At 39.4% G+C, this 25,418-nt stretch overlaps 1 protein-coding gene across 1 annotated transcript in view; it reads right to left on the bottom strand.

The window, feature by feature from the left end:
* Positions 1-25,418, bottom strand: part of Fmn2 (formin 2) — a 402,068-nt gene that overhangs the window by 175,228 nt on the left and 201,422 nt on the right. Inside the window, exon 6 of the mRNA XM_023710382.1 lies at positions 19,581-19,642. Within this exon, the coding sequence (XP_023566150.1) occupies positions 19,581-19,642 (62 nt within the window). The remainder of the gene's footprint in view (positions 1-19,580; positions 19,643-25,418) is intronic.

Here is a 25,418-nt window from a genome sequence, read left to right as displayed (position 1 = left end):
TGCACCCCGTTCAGCCACGGCTCACCAGTGCTCTAACAGGCCCCTGTAGACTCCAGGCAGCATGTCCAATACTGCATATGACTCATACGCCTGACAACCTGCTGTAGTTTCTTGCTGCAGTGGAGTTTATTCTCCTGCTCACTCAAAGGGCACTGATCAGTTTTCTCCCAGGAAGTCCACTGGGCACAATCATACCTCAACCAGTGAGATGTACACGCCAGTCTACAGAGCAGAGCCCCTTCCAAATTATTCCACTGCCCAGCCCTAGGGGGCCATGAGAAACATCTTCCTGTTCCCATATTGTCTCATCACAGGTAATCATTCATTCTGATAAGCTAACTTGTTTGTATTGCTTGTTGGTTCTGTCCACAACTGAATCCATCCTGACAGGCTACCTGCTCCATGAAGCTACCTGTTCCATGGACTCCCATGCCTACAAATTCACCGGAGTGGATGAACAGATACCACCATCAACAGAACCAAAATGGAATTCTAACTTGCACAGCCTTTACATGCCACTGCCACCTGTAAGTTAATACCGTAATGTATTAACTGTACTACATTAGCTTATTAACCATAATGTAATGCATTAACTTTAATGGCCTAATTAAAAATCCTGGGATCACTGGAGATTCCTCTTTTACTCTCACAGTCCATACCCAAACTATCATCCAATCCCACTGGCTTTTTCTTCAACTAGTTCTAAAATCGAACCACTTCTCAGCACCTCCATTGTTTCCACTGAGATGTGAGTGAACCATCAGCATCTTTTAACTTCTTTAGTCTGCTGGCCTGCTACCTGATCTCCCACTACTCTATTCTCTAGTATCACAGCTTTCCTTCTGAAACATGAGTCCTCAACTCAAAACCCCGTATTAACTTCTGGTTCACTCAGAGTAAAAGTCAAAATCTTATAAAGGCCCACAGAGCCCTAGAAGATCTGGCCTTGCCAATATTTCTCTAATGGTCCCCACCATAGTCCCCTCCCCCATACCTGGACAGTCATATAGGCCTGCCGACTTTCCCACACCTCAGACAGGGCCTTGCCTCCTAGATTCCAAATGGCTTTTCTTCCTTATCTCCTGCAATCTCTGGGCCCACGGGGCATCTTTTTGTTGTGATTTTTTGTTTTGTTTTGTTTTATTTTGTTTTTATGTATTTGGTATAGGGTTTCACTACACAGCTTGGACCCATACTGATCCTATTTTCAGCCTCTCCAGTGTTGGGATTAGAGGTGCACCCCACCATGCCCAGACTCAGTGGTCAGTTCAGTGCACCTGGGGGCGGAGCTGGTTGTGGTGTCAGGGATGGAACCCAGTCCCTGTGCTTGCCAAAGCAGACACTTAGTCTGCTGAGCTATCTTGCTGCCCCTCAAGGTGCATCTTTTAAATAATGCTAATGCTTAAAATTATACTCTCAACCCCGAGTTTCCTTATTTTATTTCTATATAGCACCCATTATTTTAAAATTACAAATGTATCTATTCTAAAAAATCTAACATTTAAAAAAAATTATACTGCTTCTTACAATGCTGGATCATATTTAATTATTAGAATCATTATCCTGTGACATTTACATATAATGTTTTACAGGAAAGAAGATTACTTAAAAGAGATATGCATTTAATTATTTGGTAATAAATAAAAGAGTAACTGTTATTAACTGTGAAACAGATGCATTCCTTAACATTATACCATAGATATGTTTCTACAAGTTTAGATTCATTTCAACTGCATTATGGTAGCACTTTCCAGACTATAGAATGTTATTGTTTTATTTTTTCCCATAATTTTATAGATAAACAAATAGTAATGAGACAGTTTCAAATCAAATCGGTAGGATAGTTTCAATAATTAACACACTGCATACATTCTTCCTAGTGGTTAATTGCTGTACAAGATGCGGACATGATATCCTATTTACAAGCACCATTAGAACAAATCCCTCTATTCATTAAGAGAATGTAACTAGATATCTATCCTAACTATTTTGAATACACAGATACAAAATGGACATTCACCTGTATCCCCTTTTTTTGGTTAAGTTCTGTTATTTGAATATTATAGATGTGTAAACTCAGTAAAATATTCTAAAAGAGTCCAGTAGCCCATAATAGTATTGGGTCTTCTGATAATGTTATTGTTTTATTAACAATTTAATTGAAGGAAATATTTAGTTAACAATGACCCCACTTTAAGATTGCCTTTTAATTAGGAATATACTGTAGCTCTGAGAAATTTTACTTTCTCATTTTAACGTTTTCCCCAACTTGTTTGACTATGCAATTTTTAAAATATAGTCTATAAAAATAATAGTGTTTCAAGCTGGGGACATGGCTCAGCAACATAAGCACCTGCTTGGCAAGCACAAGGTCCCAAGTTTTATCATTGGTATATTGGGAAAAAGAAAGAAAAAGATACACAGGAAAAATAATAGTGTTTCACCAAATACAGTTTGGAAAAACAATACTGAAGGATATATGTTTTTCAAAAATGACTAAATTTTTTTTTTCTAGCAAAACCTAGACTGTACACATCAGAGAGACAGCATTTCCCCCACAATAAGACCTAATTAGAAAATGATCAGCCTTGAAACTTAAGGACAAAGACAGGTCAGTCTCGATCAACCTATCGCTGCTTCCCCTGCCCTCACTCTTCTCTTGCTCAGGGGCTGCTCAGATCACAGGCGAACAAAGAAGAGCCGGCTATTAAAGGTGTAACTCTCCGTATTTTAAATTCCTCACTGTTTCATTTGAAATAACTGCTGGAAAACTTAAAGGGCTAGAATTCTCTTTCATCTGTCATTCGTTACTCTCCTCACTCTTTGCGAGCTGGACACTAAGAGTAGGAACTTATAAATGACCGCATATATGCGAAAAATGAGAACATGACCAACACTTTCCTTGGGAAAGGTGGAGGCTCAGAAAAGACTTTAAATTTACATCACAGGCTGACTCTTGGCACAAAGGCAATCTATAATCATCATAGTACACTAGTAAACCCCAGGGAAGGGGATTCAGAGGGAAATGAGAAGCCAGTGGAAACCATCCCTGAAAGAGACCCAGCATGTATATACTAGTCAAAAACTTTACAATAACTATCTGAAATATGTTTAAACAACTAAGGAAGGATGTAGAGTAAAAGATGTATGTTCAAAGAGGCAGTACCAGGGTTGGGGAGATAGCTCAGTAGTCTATCTCTTGGCAAGCGCAAGGACCCAGGTTCGGTCCCCGGTGCTACATGCTGTGCTAGCCACTTAAACCAGGCGTAGTGGCTCTTCTCAGGCTGAGTTCAGTGTTCCCTGCTCTCTTGGGACATCAGGCTTTTGTCTCAAATCTATATCTCTACAACTATAGATGGACAATTCTTTGTTTTTTGGGAAAGGAAATCACCCTAACCTGTTTCATTTCTTTAAAAGTTCTTGCTATGCAACTAGGACTTGTAGTGATCCTCCTGTCTCACCCTCCCCGCACTGGAATTACAGAACCGGGGATTGAACTCAGCTCCTTGCGCTTGCCAGGGAAGTGCTTATTCTACTGAGCCATCTCCCCGGCCCCAAAGGCTTTCAAAAATCCTAAGTGCTGGGTAGAAGCCTGAATGAGAAAGACATACAAGGAAGTTCCCTTCTTCACTACACTGCCATCCAGGAGGGGACCTGAGTTAATCCACCATGAAAATGCAAGACGAGAAAGGCACAGGACACTAGGAATGTGGAGTGGGAAACAAAATCAAGCCCCCCCCACATCTTGGTTACTCTTCTCTCATTGCTGGGACAAAGTACCTGATACCCAAAATTAAGGAAGGAAAGGTTTATTTAGCTCACAGACTGTTGAATTTTTCAGTCTATACTCAGCTGGCTGCAGGGCCGAGTGGCATATGGCAGAGGACAGCAATTCATGGCGGAAGAAAACAGCAAAAAAACGGCAAGAGCTTAAAGGAGGAGCAGCAGAGAGCCAGCCTCTCTCCCTGCCTTATGTTGTATGCAGGCTGCTTGCCCCAGGGCAGGTGTAGCATTCACACCCATCCCAGCATTGAACTATGAATCAATCACAAACTCTAGAAGCCACCCCAAGACTGTATGAGGCTTTGAGGGGACAACTAGACACAACCATAACACTGTGGATGAGAAAAAGATGATATCCCCGGGAGAGTAATAACGGGTGCATCTTTAAGGGTGCTAAACAGCCTGCTGGGTTAAGAACTGTACTGTACAAGCTGGAACCTTGGAGCACAGGGTGTGGTACAAGAGGGGACCTGAAATGCTGAAGCACTAATTATAAGTTCTTTGGTATAAATGGGTTATAGGACTGGCTGGTAAGAGATATTAGGAAAACAACATTGGGCGCGAAAGTACACCTGGGATCATGAAAGTTGTAGTTATCAGGTATGTAAAGAAATGTGTTTGGAAAAAGAATCAAGATCAAATCTTTTTTTTTTTATGGCTGGCTCAGCCTAGCCTGAGGGCAGGGCTGGCATGGAATGTGGTACCTGGGATCAAACTGCAGTCCCTCAATCTTTTTTTTTTTTAGTTTCAAATTTTTTTATATGGTTGCTATCAAAATACATTCAGTAGATTCACAAATACCATTAGAATGTGAATGATACAACATGCATTAGTGTGGAAATTTAAATTGATAGGGTAACTTCTTCACGTACATGTATTAGATTTTGGATTTAGATTTTGGATTTACTCTCTCCTCTATACTTTTTCAATTTTCTTTTTTTTTTTTTTTTTTGTGTTTGTTGATTTTATTTTTTTGGGGAACAGGTAGCAATGAGACAGTTTCAAAACTGATTAATAGGGCAGTTTCAATAATTAATACTTGTACATTGTTATCTTCTTAGTGGTTATCCATAGTACAAGATGCGGACATGGTATCCTGTTGAAACACTATTAGTACAAATCTTTCTTCTCATTGAATTGGGCGAAAGTAGCTGTATATCTATCCTAGCTGTATATCTATCCTATTCTGTATATTCAGATACAGAATGGGCCTTCCTTTGTATCCCCCAAGTCAACACCTTCTGTAGATAACCCAATACTATTGTGGACTGCTTAAAAAAGAAAAAAAAAAACAAAAAAAAACCAGGCGTGGTGATACATGCCTGTAATCCCAGCACTGGGGAGGCGGAGACAGGAATATCACTACCAGTCTTGGCTGTGTAGCAAGACCCTGTATTACATAATAATTTTTAAATATAGAAATAAAAGATTGTCATAATACACATTGCTGTCCTCAGTGTAGTTGCTTAGATGCAGATATCCGCATGCAGCAGTAGTCAAGGTGAAAATTCTATACATTAACTGCTATATTCAAACAACTGATGGAAATTCTTAGTACAATCACCTACCTGCCATCTTGGTCTTCTAATTGTAAACCATTTCTAACATTATATCAAGTATTTCCATACTCTTTAAAATAAATTTTTTTAAAAGGTAAGAGAAGAAAAAAGAGACAATAACTAAAATTTAAGGTTTCTTGAAAGCAAGAGGTAACATTCAATCATATGTCCAATCTTGTTTTAGTTTTTTTTTTTTGTTTTGTTTTTTGTTTTTTTTGGTGAAACCGGGGATTGAACTCAGGCCGTTCAGCCCCCTTATATGTCCAATCTTATGTAAATATATGTTAGTCTGAGCAACAGATTTGATGATAAAAATAATTATATATCAACCATTGTTAATTAGCTACTCTTGTTTTGAAAATCTGCAACATATGTATTGTTGTATGTTACCCTATTTCCATCTTTGTTTCCGATTTTTGTTCTTGCTTTTGTTTTTACTCTTCAAAATAAAATTAAAAAATGAATTAAAGGTTTTCTTTCTCCTCACTGGTACTGCCTCTTTCTTTCACTTTTTTTTTTTTTTTAATCTTTTATTTATTTGGTACAGAGTCCCACTATGCAGCTTGGACTCATAGTGATCCTTCTGTCTCAGCCTCCCAGCACTGGGATTACAGATGTGCACTACCATGCCAGGTTCTGGGGCCGGCACAGCATGCGGTATGGGGGGATCAAACCCAGGTCTTTGAGCTTGCCAGGCAGGTACTTAGGCCAGCAAGCTATCTCCCCAGTCAAGAAAACCTTTTAAAAAGGATCCAGAAAAAAATTCTGGAGCTAAACACTATAATAATGGAAATGAAAATTTCAGTAAAGGGATTCAAAGACAGATTTGAGTAGGCAGAAGAAAGTGTCCATGAACTTGGACTACAGGACAATGAAAAGCATCAAGTCAGAGTAGCAGAAAAAGACTAGAGAGTAAAAAGAGCTGGAGGCACCTGCAGAACACAATCAAACATGCTTTATGGGAGTGCTAGAAGAGAAAGAGGCTTAGCAAAATGGCTTAAAACATTTTAAATTTGATAAAAAGTGTGAAGACAAACATCTAAGGCACTTGACACACTCCAAGACAAATCCAAAGGGCCCCACACAGAAACAGTTTATGCTAAAATGTTTGAAAGATGGTAACAGAATTTTGACAGCATCAAGAAAGAAGCATTTGTTACAGACACAGGCTAAGCACAACGCTCATCAGAACCTGGGAGGCCAGAAGTAGCATGTTATAGTCAAAGCATTGAAACACAGACACAACTAAATGAAAATTTTAAAAGCTCAGTGAATAATCCTATATATGTCCAGTAAGACTATCCTTGAAAAGTGAGGAACTAATTATGACATTCGCAGATACACAGAAGCTTTGGGAATTTATTACTGCTAGAAAATACTGAAAGAAATGTTTAAGGGAATCCTGCAGGACGAGACAAAAGGATGCTAGAGGAACACGACATTGTATGAAGAATCACAATGAAGATGTGAGCATCTCAGCCATGTTAACTCTCAGAACCAGCTTTTCTCAATGACGAAGACAAAGTGCATTCTCCTTGTGACAGTTACACACCACAGTCCCCAAAGACTATCTGAAGGAGGGAAACCTCGCTTCAGAATGCAGAAGACTCAGCTGTTTTCTGGGAAGCGGGAGGGACAATGTTCTTCCCTCTTCACTTATTTTTCTGGTTTCTTTAAGTTATAAAAAGAATGAGAAAAACAAATATCTTTAACCATATGGAAAATATTATTCTTTGTAACTACTGCATAATGGTAATATGATCTTGTTTTTATTTTCACTGTATGTATATTTATATTCATTTATAGCACAGGAAGCATCAAAAAGGTCAACTCTGTATGTGAAGCGAATGATGTGAAACGTTGACATCTTGAAACTATCAATTTTCATAATTCTTCTAGTCTAGGTTGACTTGGCCAATAGCTGCCCTCAGATGTCAGACCTTTCTGAGTGCACCCAAGTGCTGAGCCTATTAATATCTTTGGCAGTCTGCTAGTCAGAGTCTCTCTACAATGAATGATTATAGACACAATTTGTAGATCATATATGTAATGTGGACATCTTATTAATGGTGCTTAGTTGGCCATCTTCTCATCTGTCTGCCTGTCCTTCCTTCCTTTCCTTCCTTCCTTCCCTTCCTCCCTTCCTTCTCCCTCTGTTCCCTCCCTCGCTATTTATTCTGAAGTATTAAGGATTGAACAGAGCCTTCACACTAAGCTACGTGTCCAGACCTTTTTATGTTTTGTTTTGACACACAGTTTTCCTAAATTGTTAAACCACTCAGACTAGCTCCAAACTCATGGTCCTCCTTCCTCAGCCTCCCGCAGTAGTGGGATTACAGGCGTGCACTACTCTGCCCGGCTCAGGATTGCCTTCCAATGAGCTTGTACCAGTTTATATCAAGATAGCTTGTAAGAGAGACTGTTTTTGCTTTTTGATTGGAGATGAAAAGGTATTTCATTGATGTTTTCTATTAATTTTGTTATAGAAAATACACATTTTTCACATGTTTATTGAATAAGCATATTTTTCTTTGAATTGTCTTTTTATATCTTTTGTATTTGTTTGAGTTTTTGATAAATGTAAGAAGTTTTATAAATTCTGAGTCCAAATTTTTTGAGTGGCCTGTGTAGCACAGACTCTTGACGCAGCTCCTGGTTTATTTGCTAAATTTGTCTATGTGTATATTTATCTTGAATACAATTGTTCAATTTGTAATAAAAGATGCATCAACATTTTTAAAATGCAAGGAATTTTAAAATATAGAACTGTTAAAAACTAACCTACAGAGAAACATCAAAAGACAATTGCAATTTAAAAATAAATATTATTCACTGGATAGGCAGAATAAAGACAACCAAGAAAAGAGCCATTGAAAGTATGTAATATCCAAGTGAAAGAAAAAAATAAAAATAAAATGAACAGAATTTAAGTATCTATGATAAAATGTTAAAGGTGTCATTCTTGCCTTGCAAGGATACACTTGTGACAATAGGGAAGAAATAATATTTCAATATTGAAAAATTCCCAAAGGTGAAAAGAATCATATAGAATCAGGAAGTCAATCAAGTTCAATATTAAGAAAACCACACCAAGATATAAAAACAACTGATTGACATCAGACAAAAAGAAAATCTTAAAATCAAGAAGAGGAGGGGAAGAGACCTTTTCCATCGGGTATGCCAGTGCTGGCGGGCTTTAGTAAGAAGGAATGTAGACCACACATAAGTGGAACTTCTTTACCATGTTAAAATTAAAAAATTGTCAGACCAGATTTTTTTAATCTCTCTCTCTTTTTTAATATATTTAGTACAGGGTCTCCAGGGTCTCATTACACAGATCAGACTCATAGAGATCCTCCTGTTTTCAGCCTCCCAAGCGCTGGGACTACAGGAAGGCGTCACTATGCCCAGTCTTCAGTGCACCCTGGGTGCAGGGCCAGCATGGCACGTGGAGGATCAAACCCTGGTCCCTGCACCTGCCTCAGCAGGCGCTGTAGTCCACTGAGCTATCTGGCCAGCCCAAGACCAGGCTTATGTATCCAACAAAAACAATCTTCAATAATAAAGACAATAATAGAGACATCTAAGAATACAGAAAACAGACAAAATTAAGCATTGGAAATATTAGTATTCAAAAATTATTAAAAATACACATCCAGGCTGGAGAGAAGTGATACTGAAGAAAAAGTTAATCTGAAGAACAAATAAAGAGCTTTAGAAATGAGAAAATGTAAGTAAATATAAAAAGACTGTTATTTTAATATGGATATTTAGAACAAAAAATGGCAATAAGGCATTATAGACTCATAGGTGCATATAGATGATACTCATGTGTGAAATAAAACGTTAAGTATACTGGGATACACAGTACTCCACACACATGAGGCCCTGGGTTCAACCTCTAGTACCACCAAGACATAAAAAGTAGGCCACAGGTATGGCTCAGTGGTAGAGGATGTGCTTAGTATGTGTGAGGCCCTAAATTCAACCTTCAAGCTCATACACCCTTCACTAAAGGTTAGATATGAATACTACAATTTCTAGAACACCACTAAAAAAATGTGTCCTGCCATCCTGGCTCTGTTGGAAAGACTTTGTTTTGTGGGAAATCCTCCTTTTCTCACTCCCCAGTCATCTTGGCAGCTGCTCTTAGTTGGGGGCCATTCCATCCACAGGTAACGTACAAGGGAGTGGTCACTAAGATGTTAAAGAAGTCTCTACAGTTGAGCAACTTAGGCTAGAACTTGTTATTTAGAAAACGAAAGCACAAGGGCCGGGAATGTAGCTCAGCAGTGTAGCATCTGCCTGGCAACAGCAAGGCCCCAAGTTGGATTTCCAGTAGGAAAAAATAAAATAAAAAAAAGACAAAAAATAAAAACAGTTCCTTAAAAAAAAAAAAAGTACATGATGAGGTAGAAGCAGTTAAATATAATTGGATAGGGCAAACACAAATTGGTCATCTTCTTCAACAACTGACCAGTTTTCAAGAATTCTAAGAGTATTACAACATGTTGGCCAACACTGACCCCATCTACCACAATAACAACGTTGAATTAGGCACAGCATGTAGAAAGTACTACAGAGTATGATATCCTACTCAGACATGACACCTACACATCAAAGCGTGATCCTGGTCATTTGGCTGTCATTAAAAGCATATCAGACAGTTGGAGTACAGAGCGCTTTGCATGTATAAGGGTTTGGGTTCAATCCTCAGTACTGGGGAATAAGAACCTTTGGGATGGGAGTACAGAAAAGGTGGAAATGATCTAAGTATGTTATATGCAAGTATAAATACGCCAAAATAAAATCCATTATTCTGTATAACTGATAAGTGCTAATAAAAAAATTCAAAAAAGTAGCATGCTAGAATAGACCAGTGAAAAGTAAACCATGCAAAATAATTTGTAATAAAACCTACCAGCACTCACATAAATAAATACACTCAAAAATATGTATATAATCCAAAATGAAGCAGAAAAAAGTAATCACAGAAACTAAAAAGGTGAGTAACAACAACAGAAAGGACCTAAGCCCAACCATGATAATAGTTATGCTAAATGTTGACAACTGAAATACACAAAAAGGAAGAGATTAACAGAGTACATAAAAACACAACCAAATATGCATTGCCTACAAATAACATAATTCAAACACAGGGACGCAGTAAGCTGAAAGTACACAGACCAAGGAAAAACTCTGCAAGCAGTATCCCAAACCTAGAAGTTCTAGTTAAATATCAGTTAAACTTCAAGGCAAAGAGTATTAAGACAGGAGAGAAAAACATTTCATAATGACAAAAGCAACATAGAACAGGAAAAAAAAATTTTAAATTATATATGTGTGTGCACACACATATCACACACACACATACACATACCCCTCAGAATACATTAAAGGGAATTGAAAAAATTCAAAGGGAAAGCAAAACATTGCATAATCCCCTTAGTACATCCTCAAATCACTAGCTAAGTCGAGATACTGTCTGTGCCCGCATCCTCTCCTCCTGCCCATTTTTACTTACACTAATCTTTCCCTTGAATTTGCTAACTCCTCTTCCCCACTTCTTAATATCAGCAAACCTTTCTCTCTGCTTAGAACCCCTCCTCTTTCTTCTTGCATAGCTCCTCCTCCTGTGCCATGTCCCTTCTTCACAGATGTTTTCCCTATGGACTGTGCTCCCGCCAGAGCTGCAGCTGTGTGTTCCTGCCTCTCCTTCTGTGCTGAGTGTGTACACGTGGCTGAAAAACAACATCTACTGAGGGCCTTCTTCTCAAAAATTCTTAGATATCAAAGCCAGAGGCTACCACTACCAAGCACAAATCTTAGCACAGTGCTTGTTGTAGCTAGCATTGTGTAAATATTTTTCAATAATTAACCTTTTCTTTTTTGGTACTGGGAATCAAACTCAGGACCTCGGGCTTATCAGGCAGGTGCCTGTGCCACTGAGCTATCTCCCCAGCCCTTATATTTCAATAAAAAGATCTCCCTCCCTTTGTTTTCCTCCTTTCCCCCTTCTCCCTACCTCTCTCTTCTCAGAGTCAGCAATATCTGAACACCTTTCTTCAGAAGGACTGAAGATCTCTGGGTGGAACATAAGAGGGTCCTAAGATAATCACATGATTTTTTGGACAAGAGAAGGTGGAAACAAAAACTAGAGAATCTAGGTCAGGTGGCTTGTCTTCATGTTTTCTTAAGTTAGGTGTCTGGGAGAACACTTGAAAAGAGAGTTCGAGTCATATGCCAACAGATCATTCTATTATGTTTAGCTCTTATTTCAAAGAATTCTTTCTTTCTTTCTTTCTTTCTTTCTTTCTTTCTTTCTTTCTTTCTTTCATCATTCAACAATCATTAAATGCATATTAAATAGTTTAGAGAAAATATAAACCTTCTATTATAGTTAGATGGGGTTGCTGGACTTTCCTTACCAAGTACACTACAAATGAAAGGAAACACCTAGAATCGTAATCCCTCTTTATGGCAACAATAATCTCAGATTTCATGTAGCTGGAACAGAGCTTTGGCTGCTATGCCCTGTATCGTTTAGGGTGACACAGGAAGAGCAGATTGTGTGAACTCTTATTCATGTTATAAGGTAACAAAACTGCAGCCTGTTTGAAGCTAGCTATTACATAGTAAAATTAAGGAGATTATAACGGCTATTAATCAGATATTAGTTGAGAATTTACATATGAACAATAGAATCATCAAATTTAACAACAATAAAAACAGAATCACAAACTGAAGCAGTGGCAGCTAACAGGCTCTACTACGTGTCTCTGCACCTCTCAAGTTCTTACATTCAAACATTTTTCTTAGTGTGACAGTATAAGGAGGTAGGGACTTTGAAAAGTGACTAGATTATGATGTCAAGGTCCTAATGATTGGGGCTACAATCCTTCTACAAGATCCCAGAGAGCGTCCTTGTCCCTTCTACCATGTAAGATTTCAACAAAAGGATCAACTTTTATGGACCAAGAAGCAGGCCCTTATGAGACACAAAGTTCCCAGGCCTTCACCTGGAATCACCAAGACTTTAGAATTGGAGGAAATCAATTTCTGTTATATACAAATCACCCATAACTTAGGGCCTCACCCAAGGAAGATGACTACTTCCACAGGGAATTACAGCAAAGAGTAGGGGCTAATGCCACCATATTTGGGGGCTGAAAAAGTTCCTAGTCAAGATTCAAAATGCCCCCCAAAGCACCACTGAGTTCTGGAGGCAAACCTCAGTCATTCTGTTATATTATAGTGGTTTTTTTTTTTTTTTCTTTTGTATATGTGTTTTTCAGGCAGGCTCTGTACTGTTGTATACCTCTGGCCCTATTTCTGCTCTATGAATTCAAAAGACTGGTTCTATTTTCATATAGTACGACTACAAGAACTTAAACATAGTGAGGTCAATAAGATGGCAAGATAGGAGGGGCTGTCTTCAATACCCTCACAGAAAGTTCAATTAGCAGCAATACACAAACAATAAAGCCTTGCTGAAAGACCCCAAATTGAGAATAACTCTTCGTTACTAGGGTGGTGCGTAGAATGAGGAAAGAGAAACACTCATTTCACCTTTATCCTTTTGTTCCCCCTCCTGAGTCAGCACAGCACCCACACAGAGTGGATTCCCCAGAAAAAGCAGTTTCTACAGAAGGAAAACAGAACCAGAGGTAAACAGCTAGGTTCCCCAGCATTCCAAGATGTTTTGGAAGGATCTTACTCTCACCTCCCCTTATAGGGAAAGCAAGGGAAAGTGGCATAGGCAGACAGCCTGGGGTCACACACAAACAATGCAAGGAGCCAAAACCCTCAGCAATGAGCAAGTCGATCTTGGCAGTAGCTCTGTTTACCCACCAGGAATAGCACTAATCAACCACCAACTAAAAGCAGAGCTCTGCAAAGCTCAGCTGCTTGCTCACAGAAGCTTTATCTGGCTTGAATCCCTAGATGGACAGCATCCTTGATCAGCCACAAACCATAACTTAGGGCCTCACCCAAGGAAGATGACTACTTCCACAGGGAATTACAGCAAAGACTGGGGGCTAGTGCCACCGTATTTGGGAGTTGAAAAGTTCCTAATCAAGATTCAAAATGCCCCCCAAAGCACCACTGAGTCCTGGAGGTAAACCTCAGTCATGCATTTCCACTGAACACAGCAGCTGACCACTTCTGTCCTGACCAGTGACTCCGCCTGACAAGAGGGCCATTCACACAAGGCTGTGAAACTGCTAAACTCCCACAGTCATGTGATCCAGCCAGCCAAAACCACCGCAATGAATATGCCACACCTCAGCCTGAGCGGAGAGCACAGACAGCTGCCCAGCCTAAACTCAGGAAGAAAGCAATGCACAGACCAGAAACCTGAAAGCAGCCTCTCCTCACCCGCAGTCACCAGCAGCTTCACCATCTAGAAATCACAGGCTAACCTAAATGGTGAAGGCCAGCCCTGTCAAAGAATAGCCTTGTAAAAACTGTAAATGGTGGTCAGCTACCTCCTAAGGTAGACAAGCACCAACGCAAGGATACAAAGACTCAGGAAAACATATGACACTTCTCAAAGAAACTAACCCAAGTTGGATCCATGAAATGACAAAGAATTCAGAATACTCCTCCTAAAATTCAGTGAACAATAAAATATATACATCAAAAAATTAAATGAGACTTGGAAAACAATGTATAAACACACAAAAAAAAAGTCTGTCAGAAATAGAACATGGGAATTTTAAAAAAGGAAATTCTAGAGATGAAAAACATAAAAAGGATTGAATTATAAAACACAGTAGGAAGCTGAAACAGTGGGTGTGATCAAGCTGAAGAATCAGTGACAAAACATTTGTGATTATCCAATGAAAGGAGAAAAAGAAAAATAATGACTGAAGAACGCCTCCAGGGCTATGGGCTACCATCACAACACCTAATCAATGTCCAGTAAGAATTGAAGAGGGAGGATAAAAATAAGGGCCAGAAATCCTATTTAAGGAAATAATAACTGGAAGCTCAACCTAATTTGTGAAAAGATGCCAACATCCATGTATAAGAAGTTTAAAGATTTCCAATCAGCTTCATGGAAAGTTTCCTTGAAACACAAAATATGAGAAATCAAAGCCAATGAAAAAATTCTTACAGCAACGACAGACAAGAAACCATATTATATAGATAAAAGCATCTCCATATGACAATCAGTAAATCACTGAGGAGCCAAGAAGGAAACATACACAACTTGGACAAACACAAGGTAAGGAAGTTCACCATTAGACCTGCCCAGCAGCAACTGTCACAAGGAATTCTGTAAGCTGAAACAAAGAACACTAACTGATAACATAATCATACACAAGCATAAAACTGAACAGTGTCAGTAATGCAGAGTGATAGCCAGAACATTCTAAGGCTGTCATGATGGTGTGTGAAGCAATTTTATCTAACATGCTTCACAGTGAGGATTAAAACATAAAACTATAATAACAAAATAGCTCACAAAAGCATCAAGGGATATACACTACAAAGTGATGTAAATTCTGACATCAAATACATAAAACGTGGAAGGGGACACATCTGCTAAGAGGTTAATAGTCAAAATATAGGGAATGTAAATGGAAAACATTTAAAACCCCATTTAAAGATGGGCAAATGACAGTTCTCAAAAGAAGATCTACCAACAGCCAACAGGCATATTAAAATTATTTAACACCACTAATCATTAGAGATATGTGAATTAAAACCATGAAGTGCCAGCACCTCACACTGGCCACAATGGCCATGAATAATAAGAAGAAAAGCAATACACATGGTGAGTATGTGGAGAAAAGGGAAACTTTGGATACTATCAGTGGAAATAGAAATTTACAGTACAGCTATTATGGAAAAATGTGTGGATGTTCCTCAAAAAGCTAAACTTAGCACTACCGTATGACCAGCAATCCCACTTCTGGGAATGTATAGAAAAAGATGTGAAATAGGTATGTGGCAGTGACAACTGTACTCTCGAAGGTCCTGCAGCACTGTTTGCAATAATCAAGTTAACAGAATCAACATAGTATCCAGAATGTGGTATATACACAAGGAACACTATTCAGTCTTAAAAGCCAAAGAAAATTTATCATTTGCAACAACACTGATGGGACTGGAAAGTGTTATGCTAGGTGAAATAAACCAGGCACGGAAAGACAAATACGTCAAGTTTTCACATTCTTATTCAAAAAACATCATGTAGAATGGCGATTACCAGAAATGGGCTGGCGTGGGACGGGGAAATGATGACAGAGGGGACAAAGGCTCAACTAAATAGAAATAACTCTTTCTAAAAGCTGCATTACACAGTGTGGTAAATATAGTAAACATACTGTGCATTTCAGAACTGCTAAGAGACTAGATTCCAGTGGTCTTTCCACAAACAGTAAAGGAGATGGTGAATATATGAGTTCTCTCAATTACTCCAGTGCATTCTCTAATTATCATGACAATTGATTTGTTAATCGTAACATGACTTTGTACCAATATAAACACATATAATTCACAATATTTAAATTTTAAAATAATGCAAAGAACAATTTTTTTTGGTTGGACAGTTTCAATAATTAACACATTGCATACATTCTTCCTAGTGGTTAATTGCGGTACAAGATGCGGATATGATATCTTATTTACAAACACCATTAGAACAAATCCCTCTATTCATTAAGAGAATGTAACCATATATCTATCCTAACCACTTTGAATACATAGAAACAAAAATGGACATTCATCTGTATCCCCTTTTTTTTGTTAAGTTCTGTTATTTGAATATTATGGGTGTGTAAACTCAGCAAAATATTCTGAAAGAGTCCAGTAGTCCATAATAGTATTGGGTCTATTACTAGCAATGTCAGAAACTGTTGAACTGAGTCCCCTACAGCTCAACATAACATAACAGTATGGCTTTATTTCTTATATTTTGTTTTTATACTTTTCTGCTGGATGGTTAAGACCAAGGTAAAGCAGGACTTATGCAACAAGAGTTGTAGCTTTTGGGTCTGATAAGGTCAGTGAAATCTCCTCAGGATTTATCCTGAGATCCTGTACCTCAGATTGTAGAACCTTTGTCAGTGTCAGCCATGTGGATGGGTCACGGCCATTGCATGGACAATGTGCTCTCTGTGAAAGCCTGAGAGAATGTTTTCTCTCCATGTGACTCTCCTTAGGCACACTCTACATCATCAATCACTTTCCTCTTTGGCCCCATAATTTTTACACAATGGAGTTATTATTCAGCTATTAAGAATGATAAACTCGAAGCTTTTATATTGAAGTGGATGCCACTTCAACATATACTCATAAGTGAAATAAACCAGACACACAAGTGTAAACATTGTATAGTTTCCCTAGTATAAGAACTCAAAAGAAGAAATACAAATAGAAAGGTATAATACAAGTAAAAGGGAAGCAGGATCTTGAGGACTAACTAATCAAGAGAGGAAAAGGAGAAGAGCTAGGAAACATGACAATGTCAAGCCATATTGTTATATGTAGAAGATGGGCAAGGCAATGATCCTGAGAATCTCCCGAAGATTTTTGAATCTAACAATTTTTTAAATAATATAAATTCTGAGTAGGTACATAGTTTATCCTGAATCAGAATTTTTTTGTGAAATCACCTTACTTTGAAAGACTAAAAACTAAGAAAATATGTAACATTACTACTGAATATAATTGCACAAGATACTATAATTGTCTGTGTACATTTCTATACATTAATACACTAGGTTCAAGGAAGACTGTTATGTACATAGGTGTACCCACACAATACGTAGTCTCAAGGACTGATATATGCACATGTAATATATGTGAAAGATTAACACACATATCCTGATATCTCAGCTCACTATCACTTGGTGAAGAAAGTCCCTTCCCCTGGCATGTCCTCACTTCTTCCATAGGATGCTTGTGACAGTTAAGCTAGACTGTTAACGTGACTGGCTTAAGCGCCACCCAGGGCACTAGCAATGCATGCTTCTGGGTGTGTCTGAGTGGCTGATCCAGTTGTGCCCTTGGGCGCTATGTCTAGTCACTGGCTCCTTCCTCCTCTGTGCTACGTCCCCTCCCTGCTCCTGACCACGAGGAAATAAGCAGCTTTGCTTCACCCTGCAGTTTCTGACTTGGAGCCACTAAAGGGTTGAATCCTGTGACGACGTGAGGAAAATCCAATCCCGCCGCCCTTCTGTGGCAGGTGTCCCGTATTGCTTAGCAGCACAGAGCAGGCTGATGAGCACTGTCTTCCTGCTGGGCAGAGGGTTAGCAAGAAAGAGTCATGGAACATGGAAAGTCCGCATCCTAACACTCACACACCGATGCCCTGAACACAGGACTGAGTGTTCCAGGTTCTTCTACCATATAGTGAGAACTACATGGTAGATCACTTAAACCTTCCTCTGAGTACTCGGTCATGACTTGGTCTCATCAAAAGTTCACACTCACTGTGCTATTTGGGTAACAACTCTATGCTGAACTGGCAGAATCTGTACGATGCATGATGAGAAATACCATCTCTTGGAAAGATCTCAAGTTCACAAGGGAGATCGCAAATGTGTAAGTTTTAGAGAATCTAACTCAAGAGTGGACCAGTATGCCACACACATAATTGTCAAAGGAATAGTCGAAGAACAGAGCCTTCACCACATGCACCTGCCAGACCCAGAAATTCTTTGACTTGGGACAGAAAAGCCAAGAACTAAGACCACATCCCCAACAGCACACCAGCTTATATACCAGGCAGATCACAGGCAAGAGCAGAAATAGAAAAAGAACCCTAATGTGCATCTGAGAGACAAAGCGAGAGTATGCCACGACTCTTTTCTAGATATAATAGTTCTTCAGAGAAGTGCAAATCAAAGCCACAGTGAGATGAGCTTTGCATTTCTTAGGATGGCTATTATGAACAAGAGAAGAGATAAGTGTTGGCAAAAATGTGGGGAAAAGACAAACCATACGCATTGTTGGTGGGAATAGACTGGTGCAGCCATTATGGAAAACCGTGGTGTTTATGCGAGAAAATTAAAAACAGAGTTTCCACATAGTCCATCAATACTGCTTCTGGCACAAAGGAAGTGAAATTGTTATGTAGAAGATGTTCTTGCAACATGATCTTCACGGAATCATTACCGATAACCACCAAGACACGGAAACAGTCTCAGTACTCACTGATAAACGAATGATGAAGAAACTGGTACATATACACACCATGAAATAGTATCGAGTCCTAAGAAAGCAGGAGGTCTTAACAACTGCAACACCATGTGTGAAACCAGAGAACATGATGCTATGTTAAATAAGCCGGACACAATAAGACAAAAAAAAAAAAAAAAAAAAAAAAAAAATCATACAATACTGAGCCCAGATACGGCAATGTCATGGTAGCTGTCAAAGGGTGAGAAGTCAGGGAAGTGGGGAGGTATTGATCAAAGGGTGCAAACGTTCACTTTTTCAGTTATAAGGTAAATAAGTTCTGGAGTCCTACTGTTCAGATTGAGTAGCAATATATCTGTTCATCTAATTATATCAATGATCATGCAATATGTATACAGATCAAATCAGCAGGCTATGCATCTTGAATATTCAATTTCTTTTTTTTTTTTTTAATGTATTTAGGACAGGGTCCACAGGGTCTCACTATATAGATCAGCCTTGAAGTGATTCCCGTTTTCAGCCTCCCAAGAGCTGGGATTACAAGCATGCGCCACCACCACGACCAGTCTTAATTGCATTCTCAGCAGCCCCTCCCCCCACACTGGGGGGGGGGGGGGGACGACAGCACACTGGGGAATCAAACCCCGGCCACTGTGCTCTGCCTAAGCAGGCACTTTAGTCTGCTCAGCTATCTGGCTGGCCCTGAATATTCAATTTCTGTGAAGTAAATACTTGAAATTGTGTGTGTGTGTGTGTGTGTGTGTGTGCGTGTGTGTGTGTGTAAAGTGCATAGAAGCAGGCTTGGACCAAATTAGCTCCCACATAAGAACTAATATTTCAAAAGCAGAAACACAAGTGACTTCACAAACAACATATTTTGAATCACAGTCTCTAAAACCATGAGCATATACATTTGTCCATGTTTTCCTAGAAAGTGTCGTTACAAATCCCTGTTTGTGTAAATTCAGCGTATCCAGATCAAAGTTCCTTGGAGAATATTAAAACAACGAGCCTACATGTGTACAGAGATGTATACTGTGTATATATTTTATACTCACACATAAAATTCCTTCTATTACTCACATTCTCATAGAGAGCTTGAAGGGTCTCCAGGTCCACCACGGAATTGTCCAAGTTAACAACAGCTATAGGGGAAAAAAAGACAAAATGAGGAACATAAATCGCCATAGGCCACCTGTGTAAAGATGCTGGACCTGCTTGGTAAAGAGACCCACATGTGGGAGGGGATAGGGACTCTAACTTCACTACTTCCGCTTCCCCACCCCACAGACCATGTGCCTGACGTGTCAGTGGGCTTGATGTCAAATGCTAAAGCTTTCATCTGCTCCACAAGAGCTAAAAGCCCTGAATATAGTCCAGTCAAAGGTCAAAGAAAAGTTGTAAATCTGCCATTCACCACCCCACTGAATGAATTTGAAAAATCTCTGCTTACTACCAGAAAAATAGGCGTCTGGTACATGCAGAATCAGAATGCTGGATCAGATTATGCAGACCTGCGGCATGCTAGTTTTATACAGCTACTGATAAATATTTACACTTTCCCATATTCTAAAACACCTTCCAGAGGTTAAATTTAATCACTAAACTGACAGACACAGGATAGAAAGGAACCATACATTTCCTATTATAATTCCTTGAAGGGTAATAATCAATGGATAATTCACTGAGATTGATCAAGATTAGCACAAACTCAACCTAAAAAAAATGGATCCTTAAAAATACAAACCACTCATGGTTATATAAGGAAGAAGCAGAATAGAACATCAGAAGCCAGGAATATGTTCTTTACATGTAATTGTTGATCAGGAAACATTATGTTGTATTTTGGAGTAGGTGCATTTTGTTACAAAGTTAGGCACAGATCAAGTGAAAGTATTCCACACTCCACACATGTACGTGGGCCAGATTCAAGGTAAATCTGCCTAGATGGACCTGTGCCAATTAGCCAGGGAAGGACACTCTCATGGATTAAAATTTTCTAGGAGAAAAATCAGAAGGTAGACAATTACAAATTGGATATACTCATTTTGATTATTGAGTCATTTTATCAATTTTCTTTTCTCAAAGCTTAAAGCACATGAGACATTTTCTGGTTGACTCTGGCAAACTCCCAACAAAGAATTAAGGAAAAAGGTGAAAAATGGAAGCAAAAGATGGATGAAAATTCTAACCAAGGTAATTTAACATTTCTGGGAAGAGAGCCCAGATTCACCAACAAGCAGTACTTAAGTAGAATATGATACTTCCACCCTAATAATAATCCATTTTCTCAGTTTCAAAAGAGAGATCTCAAATATAAATTAAGAATTTGATTAAGATTCTCAGGCAAGTTTCATTATTCCTCAAACCACATAAGGCAAACATAGCCTAGAGGATGACTCACAAAAAGTAAAACCACAATACAACTAAATTTGGCCATATTTCAAAAATTAACTCAAAGAAACTAATAATTTTTTCTAAACTAATATGTAACAAAAATGCATAAAAACTAAAGATAGAAAATTTATGAATGGATAGAATTGCCACCCTTAAGGTTATGAAGAGTCTCAATCTTAAAACAAAACAAAACAAAACAAAACAAAACAAAACAAAAAAACAGTGAATGCAAAAGTTTGGAATTCATCAACTCGGTAATAATCCAGTAATTCTAACTACATTCTTTAGGTGATAAAGTGACAGATTAACAGAAAAACTATGAAGGAAATGCTCATAGTCAACTTAGTGTTAGATTTCATCCCAAGAAAAATGCAAAGAAACAATGAAGTCATTCATGCTCAAGCAAAGTTCATAAAAGCCCCATCTGTCCTTTGATTACACCCCTCATTTTGGGCTTTCTAGCTGCCAAGAAGTGAGGGGCTTTTCCCCGCCATGCCTCTCCCCACGATGCTCTGCTTCTCCCAAGGCCCGGAAACCACAAGGCCAAGACACTACGGATGCTCAAACCATAAGCCAAATCATTTTCTTCACCTTTAAGTTGACTTCCTCAAGTATTTTGTGATGGCAATGAAAAGCTGATTAACCCAACTGTGCTGTTACCAAATGAAGAATGAAACAGCTCATTGTGGAGCTCAAGTAGCTGACTTAATACAAAATATAAAAATTAAAAACACACAGCCTAGGGGCTGGGGAAATAGCTCAGTAGAATAAGCGCTTGCCTGGCAAGTGCAAGGGCCTGAGTTCAATCCCCAGTTCCACCAAAAATAAAATAAAGTAAAATACAATACTCCACCTATTAAAAAAAAAAATCAGAAATCCTAAACAGAAACAAAAACTCTTCTTTGGAATTTTACACTACTTCATGACATAACGTTAAGTACAGAAAAACCAATTACACAGCCAAGGACCCCCCTGTAGCAAACAAGTCTCCCACTGGACATGTGACACCATACACAGCAGATGGCCCTAAGTGTCCATCCAGTGTCTTCCAGTGGGTCACTGTTATTACTAGTGCTCCTTCCTCTATACCTTCCTCAATGCCAAAGACATAGCACATGTGTCTTCTTCTAATGTACAGCAATATAAATCACCAAAGATCAGAAATCAAAGCAATACATCTGTGTGAAGGCCTGCATGGGAAAAAGAACCCTGTCTCTGTGCTTTCAAAGAATTGCACAGAACAAAAAGGGATATATTTTAAGAACTTACCTTAAAATACATTAATTTAAAATATAACACAAAACACGAGTAACCACATTTTCAAATCCTTTGCATATTTTTAGAAGTCAGATAAAGTAGGTGTCTTTATTATCCTAATTTAACATGTCATGATTGCTCTTGTCAAGTACATTGTTTTAAGCCATGAATCACGTTAGTGCCTGTCTTTCTCCAGCTTTCATCATTTTTACTTGGGTGCCTATGGATGGGACTGGACAGCCATTTCCATGTTGTGCTTGATTATCTCTCCCCTTCCCCAGTCTGGACCCTTATCCCCGACAGCGTGGACACCTGAAACTTAATACATCCTCTGTGATCTGTTGCAGTGTACGTAGAGACCCACCCCCACAACAGAAAATCTCATTGTATTTATTAGTAGTACATTCGTAGCCCATTCTTGTACAGCTCAGGGGTTTAGCAAGCACATATTTATTATATCAGTTACTGTGAACTTGGAAACCAAATGCACATTAGCTGCATATCTCTACCTTAGTGTCTCCAATAAAATGGTAATCCTGTGCTGGCTGGGGCTGTGTCTCCGCTAAGGCTATGGAGGGGGTCTGCTTCCAAGCTCATTCCCTGGGAATGGACAGGAATCAGGGCCCAATGCTGAGGGTCACAGTGTCTCATTCCTATTGGCTGGGAGTTTGTCTCAGTTCCTGCCAGGACGGCTCCATGTAAAATTGGCATTGCATGAGACAGGAAGGACCTCTCTAAGCCTCCTGCATGTGCTAGCCTAACTTAGGAGGTGCCAAACAATGTCTGTTCTATTCTACTGACTGTGAGTCATAAGACCCCACCTGGGATTACACAAAAGCACCAAGAGGTGGGATCTTTTGGGGGCCACCTGAGAGGCTCCCCAACACAGCACACCACACTGACAACCCTTGGCTATCTGTCCTGGGCCTCCGAGTGCCAACTTGTAATTCTCTACTTGTATTTCTCTTTACCCCCACATTCATTTCAGTAATGTGACTTTTTACTTTCTACAAGGTTCAAACTTGACAAGACACCTCACTGGGAAGAAGAAAGGTATTAGTAGAAAACCTGGCTCCGCATATAGGCCTAGCCTATCAAAGCAGCCAAGACTCCTAACTACACCAATAAAGATAATATATGACATATTAGAGACATGGAGACATAGGAGGTAACATGGACACAAAATTCTATTAAAATTTCATGACCATGCTGGACCCCTCATTGTGCTCTGCACTGTATCTAGAAAAATCTAGGCCAGAAAAGGCTGGGGAATACATTTTTTATGTATTTCGTGCAGGGTCTACAGGGTCTCACTACATAGATCGGACTAGCAGTGATTCTCCTGTTTTCTGCCACCCAGTGCTGGAATTACAGGCACATGCCACCATGCCCAGTCTCCAATGTTGTCTCAGGGCACCCCAGGGGGTGGGGCCAGCACAGCATGTGGGGGATCAAACCCCAGCCGCTGCACTCTGCCTAAGCAGGTGCTTCAGTCTGCTGAGCTATCTTGGCCAGTTTTACATTTTTCTTAAATCTTGAAAGGATGAAGTACACTGAGGCTAGCAATTGTTCCCAGTGAGCTCCTGGATACTACAGGCCAACCTGACCACTCCAGATCACCCGAGTCACCCTTTCATAAGCAACCAACTTCCCACTAGTTATCACTGGAGTCTGAAAACATAACACAAAGGGAGTACTAAGCCATGGAACAAACAGTACTGGAAAGTAGTAAGAAACAGTGGCACTGAAGGCAACTGGCTCCAGGACCTGTCTGCCTAACATACAGTTTCTCAATTTTCTCATCTGCAAAATGTACCTAAGAAGAACTTGTATCCTACAGGGACCTCACAGTAATACAAGCAGAGCCAGGTATGGCAGTACAGTGCCAGCACTCATGAGGCTGAGGCAGGAGAACCACTTGAGCCCACAAGTTTGAGACTAGCCTGGACAGCATAGCCAAAACCTATCTACAAATAACAGCCAAAAACTAAAGGTAAAGAACTGGACTAATGAAATACCCATAAACAGTGCCATGCACAAAGCAAATATACAGAACATTATTTTATCATAGACCCTTTCACATAATGATATGGAAAATGTTTCATTAACATCTTTTCAAATCTGTACCATGATTGAAAGATTTTAGACACACTGCATAGGAAGTATTCTTAGCAGAAAAAGGGCAGCCAATGAGAGCAACACAGGAGCCCAAACAAGTACCCACAGCGAAGCCATCAGGACTGACTCTGGCTAAAGTATCCAGGGAAAGCAGCGGAGAGAGCAGAAGCTCAAACTCAAAGCGAGGGTGCGTCAGCCCATATTTATAATCCATGCCTTCTTCTGGTAGACAAAATAAGAGTCTAAGGGCTTAGAGAAACCATCTTTATTCCACTGAAATTGAGAAGCCACAGAGAAAGCTAACCTTTCACACTGCTGAGACGCAAAGACCTGTGTTGGAGCAGAAATTCATCTTAAGTAACGCGGAACAAAAATGTCTTCACATTTGCTGTGGTCCCGGGACGTCCTCTTCCCTCAGACCCTGGGAAGCAAAGCTGTCTAAGAGGCATCACTAAGGAACTGAAAGTCCTCTGTCATTTATTTTTTTTTTAAATTTGGTTTTTTTTTATTATTTTTTATTTATTTATTTATTTTGTGTGTGTGTGTATGTGTATGTGGCCAGCTCAGCCCACCAGGGGGCGGGGCTGGCTGGCATGTGGTGCTGGGGGATTGAACCTCGGGTCGCTGTGCTTTGCTAAGCTTGTTCTAAGTAGGTGCTTTAGACCACTGAGCCATCTCACCAGCCCCATCTGTCATTTAGACTTTAAAATCGGGAAACAGAAAGACATGCGTGAAGAGTTCATTTGTCACTGTGTGGCAGCTTTTGCTCGGGAGAGGTATAACTGCCATTTGATTTGATGGCATTTATTAACTCTTCTATGAGTGCCATCTAAAACACTTTGGAGAGCTGGAATACATGGGTTATGTTCACTTGTTTTAAATGTTTCCCCAACTACATGGCAACAACTCACCATATAGTGAAGACAGAGATACAGATCAGTTACAATCTCATTCTGAAAAATACCTTCCCACTTGTCAACCTGACTTTTCTGAAGAAGGTAAAATATAGTCTCCAAGCAAAGACAGCAGTAGAGGGACCATACACGGCACTGTGTGTTGAGCCCAAGTCCAGCCCTTCCCTCCAACTCAGGCTCCAGACAAGTGTTTGAGCTCAAGCAGATTCATTTCCCAGCATTCAAGGAATCTGAC

This window comes from Octodon degus, unplaced genomic scaffold (assembly GCF_000260255.1).
Source record: "Octodon degus isolate 3935 unplaced genomic scaffold, OctDeg1.0 scaffold00017, whole genome shotgun sequence".
Classification (NCBI taxonomy): Eukaryota; Metazoa; Chordata; class Mammalia; order Rodentia; family Octodontidae; genus Octodon; species Octodon degus.
This window is presented reverse-complemented; position numbering and strand designations above follow the sequence as displayed.